General features: G+C 37.0%; 1 protein-coding gene across 1 annotated transcript; it reads left to right on the top strand.

The window, feature by feature from the left end:
* Positions 1–2955: 2955 nt before the first annotated feature.
* Positions 2956–3810, top strand: LOC130950414 (uncharacterized). Its single transcript, XM_057878900.1, has 2 exons — positions 2956–3105; positions 3163–3810. The coding sequence occupies exons 1-2, from the start codon at positions 2956–2958 to the stop codon at positions 3808–3810; spliced, it is 798 nt and encodes a 265-aa protein (XP_057734883.1).
* Positions 3811–6000: the final 2190 nt, after the last annotated feature.

The raw sequence follows: 6000 nt of genomic DNA, 5'->3' as shown, positions 1-6000 counted from the left end.
GCTATTTATTGTAATATAACCTATTGGCTTTAGATTAGGAATTTTTTATTTTAATAAATAAAATAAATGCTATATTTATCAAAATAAATAATTTTATGAGTATTTACTGATTTAAATTTTCTTGTCATATCTCGTTTATACTGTGAACGAGATAATTTTTCACGTACGTAAACGAGATATGGCACGTCAGCATGACACGTGTATATCTCGTTTACATTGTATACGTGAAAACGTCATCTTGTTTACACTGTAAACGAGATAATAAAAGACAAATATTAAGCATCTATAAAAGGATGTGTAACCTTTGGAATTCTCCGCACACATTTCATATCCTTTCTCTGTCTCGTTTTTCTTACAAAAATAAAGCTGAATGGCCAGTAACAATCCATTCATAGTTGTGCTTGTTTATCCCAATTGTCGTATGAAAAATGGCGACAACGGGGTGACATTTGAGTGTCAGGATCCGATATTGTTTCGCACTCAGCGTGTGGAGACGTTGTTGGATTTGAAGAGTTTGATATTGAGCAAGCTCGGTGGTACACAAGCGAGGGAGATAGGTAGGGTGGGTATAGGTTGCTGGCACCCATGGGAAATGGAGTATTTCAGTTTTGACTATTCCGACTTCACGGGGACGAGCATGTGCGACTGATATTCGACATTCATGGGAGGATCATGTGTGAACAAATAATGGAGCTTTCCGCCAAGGTGGGTCACGGTGGTAGTGTGGGTTTCGTACACAAAACCTATGTGCAGGAGGATCAACCTTTCGCACCACCGCCCATTCATGTCGCGATTCCGGAGCATGAGGCAGAGGAGGGTGAGGAAGAGTCGGACGAGGATTACGTGGCAGACACTGCGGACAGTGAGTCTTCCGATGGTAGCAATGATGATGAGTTTGTGCCGGAGACACCTGCCGGGGGTGTGGCACGCCATGTGCTGCCTCCACCTCACCCGATTCCGGCGCTATCGGCTGTGCCAAGTCACTATCACAGTCTAGATTTGAACGCCATGCATGAGAGCATTGTTGTCAAACTCTCGAGTTAACTCGTAAACTCGTACGAGTTTACGAGTTTAGGTAGTGAAATCGAGTTAACTCGGACATAAACTCGTTTTTTAGTAGACTCCGGTAGACTCGGTGGAATCGTGTAAACTCGGTCAAAATCACGAGTTTGAGAGTGAGTTTGCGAGTTTGCTTTGGGTGCCAATTTTGGCAAAAAATGACATGACTTCGGCCCAAAAAGAAAAAGAATAACGCTATATGTTATACTAATCTAGTAACATGTAACCCTAAATGACTAAATCCATAATCACTATTCTCTCAGCTTTCTCCCTCTGTCATTTTTTTACTCTTCAATTTTCACTGTCGTTCACCGTCGATTGCTTGCGTCCCCGAACAATCGTACGTCGCTCTCTACTCTCTCCTCTCAGTGCTTTGCTTCTCTTTACCATCACTGGGTTTTGATTTGATGCACGAGGAGCCTCTGCCATCCACCGCACTGGTTCGTTTGTCTCATTGTCACTGTTTGTCGTGTTGTCTGCAACTCTGCAGTCCATCGTGCTGCTGTGGTTTGTTCGTGCACCATTCGTTCGTTCATCCACCGTTCGTGCATAACTCCGCTGCAGTGCCGTTTTGGCTTACTCCTCTTACCTCTATTGTACTTCGCTGTTGCTCACCGTTTCTCACTCTCTGGGTCTGCATCGTGACTCCATCTCTACACTACACGAACACAATTGTGCTGTATCTCTAGGTTTGCAGATAGCTGTCGTGGTTTGTTCCATTCAGGTTTTTTTTTCTAAATTTTATTGCTTGCCTTATATGTAGTTTGAAGATTTAGGCAATTAGTAAATTACAGTGCTTTGATTATGGTTCAACTTCAATGTTCATGGTTGTTATTTAGGGATGACATAGAAAATGAAAAGTTAATAACAACATATAATTGATAACTAAATTAGGGTGATAGTGTTTATTTAGGGACAACATTGATAATTTTATTATTTGATATTCTTGATTTAGGTACTAAATATCTGAGAATGTTGTTTAAAGAAAATGATAAATGATGATTTTTATGAAGATGATGGAGATGTTATTGATGTCATGGAAGATGAAGATATTAGAGGATTTCAATTTAAGTTTATTAGAAGTTTAGAACTTTTAGTTATGTGTGTTGTATGTTATACTAATTACATAAATATAATTGTAATGGATTTGAACTTGTATTCTAAAATACTTGTGTGCTACTACTTTAGTTTATTATGTGCTTTAAATTTGATATTGTTAATTTTAAATGATATATATATTTTGAAAAATGTTTGTAATAGGTAAACTCGTACGAGTTTACGAGTTAACTCACGAGTCGAGTCTAGGTTAGCTCTACGAGTTTACTTAGACTCGCGAGTTTGACAACCTTGCATGAGAGGACTCCGGTTTCTAACACTTGTGAAGTGGATTAAAACCTAAATGACGGTGTAGAGTTTCGGGTCGGACACAGGTTCAGAAGCCGAGAGGCGGTGCTTCAAGGTGTGAAGAACTACAATATTCGCAAGAGTACTGAGTACCGGGTGATCGAGTTCAACCAGTTAAAGTACCATGTGCAGTGCCATCAAGGCGACAATGGGTGTCAATGGAGCCTCCATGTGGCGCTTCGTTAGAATTTTCGATATTGGTAAGTTCAAATTTAATTGTGAATTTGAGTACTTTTGTATGATATGTTATGTAGGTTAAAGATATAGTATAAGCATAAATTTTTTGTTGTGATTAGGGAGGTTCGGAGGTTTGGTGGACCACACAGCTGTCTAGCACCCACTATGTCTCAAGACCATCGTCAGTTAGATAGCAGTCTCATCTGCAGGGTCATATTGCCCTTGATTTAGTCCAACCTCTCTGTCAGTATCCCAGTCTTGCAAGGTGCGGTCCAAGCAAGCTATCACTTCAAACCCTCATACAGAAAGGTGTGAATGGCAAAGCAGAAGGCAATTGCACGGATCTACGGTGATTGGAAAGAGTTGTACAACAAGGTGCCGAAACTGCTTCAGGCACTACAGAGCTGTTTTCCTGGCACCATATGTGACCTACGCGTCAAACCGTACTACGATGGACACCTCATGGTACGTGACTGCTGCATGTTCGACAAAGTATTTTAGACTTTCCTGTCATGTGTCGAGGCCTTCAAGCATTGTAAGCCGTTTGTATCCGTAGACGGCACACATCTGTATGGCAAGTACAGTGGAGTATTGCTTATTGCGGTGGCGCAAGACGGGAACAACAACATACTACCAATTGCTTTTGCCATTGTTGAGTCTAAGAGCACCGAGTCATGGTCGTTCTTCCTTACTAATTTGATGTGCCACATCACCCCACAAGACGGCTTGCTGGTTATATCCGAAAGATCTCAGGCCATCAAGGCCGCCCTAAGCTCCGATGATAATGGTTGGCATCCCCCTATGGTGTTCCATGCTTACTGTATTAGACACATGGTTGTGAATTTCATGAGCCGTTTCAAGTTAGCCGAGGGCAAGAAATACCTCATAAACGCTGCTTATAGTCAAAGTCAGGCCGGGTTTGAGTGGTACATGGATGCATTGAGAGGTGTCTCTCCGGCGATGGCGGACTGGGCTGATCGTTTTAAAAAGGAGATTTGGTTTCAACATTGCGACAGTGGGCGGAGGTTTGGACACATGACCACGAATCTGTCCAAGTGCATCAATGCTGTGTTGAAGGGGACACGCTACTTGGCCATTTCGACCATTGTGCGGATCACGTACGAGAGACTGCAGAAGTTGTTTGTAAGAAGGACATCCTATTGCCTTTAAAAGTCCCAAGTTGAATGCTACAGAGAGACAATACACCATCCAAGAGAAGGAGATGACCGTGGTGATACATTGTTTGAGAACTTGGCACCAATACTTGCTTGGTTCACACTTCATCGTCAAGACAGATAATGTGACTACAAGTTCCTTTTAAACTCAGAAGAAGTTAAGCTCCAAAAAAGATGTCACTCGTTCTTACCTCGACAAAGCTGCAAAGAGGATGAAGAAATTGACAAATAAAAAGAGGAGGTCTGCAAGCTATTAAGTGGAAGACAACATAATGATTAAACTTCTTCCACAATAATTCAAAGCCTTTTGCAAGGTTCATAAGGGTTTAATCTGCAAACATGAAGGGCCATTTGAGATCATTGGACGTGTTGGGAGGTTGCTTACAAAGTACAACTCCCTCCCTATATGAAGATCCATCTCGTCTTGCATGTGAGTATACTTAAACTATATTATGAAGACCAAGATGAACCGAGTAGAGGTGACTCGAGTCGTGCTCCACCTGTGGTGATTAGATCCTTTGATAAAAAAATTGAAAAGATCTTAGCTAATCGCGTGGTGCGACGAAAATAAGTACCACCAAGTATCCAATACTTGATCAACTGGAAAGGACTCCCGATAACCGAAGCTAGTTGGGAAGCTTGTGAAGCTCTGGGGCAATTCCAAGAATACCTAGATCGCTATCATGAACAGAACACGACGAAAACGTCCGCGCATTAGGTAGGGGGAGAATGTCACAGTAAATTTTAGAAGGTTAGATTTAACGGTATTTGTATAGTTTTCTAGAGTGTTTGAAAATGCTCTAGATAGTTCCAGAACATTCTAGAATGTCCTAGAAGGTCCCAAAATACCTTAGAAAGTTTTAGAAGATTCTAGAAAGTCATAGAGTATTCTAGAAGAGTCTTGATATATATAGAAGTATAAAAAGTAGTATGGAACAATCTAAAAGTATTTAGAAAGTTGTGGTAGGATAGATATTTGTAATGAAGGTTTTGGATGATTAATCTGGACCGTTGATTAGATTTAATCCTAACCATCCATTAAAGAGGTGGATGGCTATAAATAGGAAGTGAAAGTTAGAGTTTGAGTGTGTAAGTCATTTGTAATAAACATTTGAGTAATAAAATGTTCTTTCTACCAAAACTTTCTTTCTCTTGTGTTCTTAACTTTCTTGCTAAATACTGAGGGTTAGACTGACTTAGTCTTAACTCAAAAGGTTGAGTAAATTCGAGTGCTGACACGGTAGCGTTGGAGTGTGTCCAAAGTCGTGACAACTTGCTCCACCCCACTGGATTTTAAAACATTTTTATGTAGTATATAATAATAAAATTTATTTATTTTATTATATAATTAAATTTGATCCTATTATGTTATTGAATTATTTTGTTAGATTTAATTTTACAAATATATAAAATTGTTTAGGTTAAATTAATTTTAAGTTAAATAAAATTATTTTATTAAAATTGTTTTAAAAGTATATTAGAGAATTAATATTTTTTATTAATATTAGTCAATATTTTAGATTAATATTTTATTTTTATACTATTAGAATATAGAATTTAGGATTTAAAATTTAATATTTAAAATTTAGAATTTAGAATGTTGACAACAAATAATAAATTTTATTAGTCATAGCATTATTCTTATTTTAATATTAAATTTAAAATAACTAACAAAACTATTGATATTATATTGACTATTTAATAAAAAAATCAAAATAAATAAGTAACTCTAATTTTAATTATCCCAAAGGTTCAAATCCAATCTTCTCTTGCTATTTTTCTCTATTTTTTACCTTTTGTATTTTTGATACAAATTTGTATAAAAAGATAAAGAATTAAATGAAAATTAAGAGGAAATTAGATAGAAATCTCTAGAATTAGAGTCAAAGTGAGAAAATAAAATTTTTAATTACATCATTAATATCTCATATTATTACATTATATTTTTATTTATAATATAATTCTCTAATTGAACTATGGATTATAGGCTCAATACTGATCCTATTAATTTTTTAATTTATTCAATTGTTAACTATTTTGTTTAATAATTATATTATTGTATATTTTTATATTGTTTGGTTTATGATTATTTACAATAAAATTCTATTACTATTTTTTACTAGTTTACTGTATATTTTGTATTCATATTGCACTTCTAGATTTTTATGAAGTTGTGAATTGTATT

The sequence above is a fragment of the Arachis stenosperma genome, chromosome 9, assembly GCF_014773155.1.
Source record: "Arachis stenosperma cultivar V10309 chromosome 9, arast.V10309.gnm1.PFL2, whole genome shotgun sequence".
NCBI classification, from domain to species: domain Eukaryota; kingdom Viridiplantae; phylum Streptophyta; class Magnoliopsida; order Fabales; family Fabaceae; genus Arachis; species Arachis stenosperma.
This window is presented reverse-complemented; position numbering and strand designations above follow the sequence as displayed.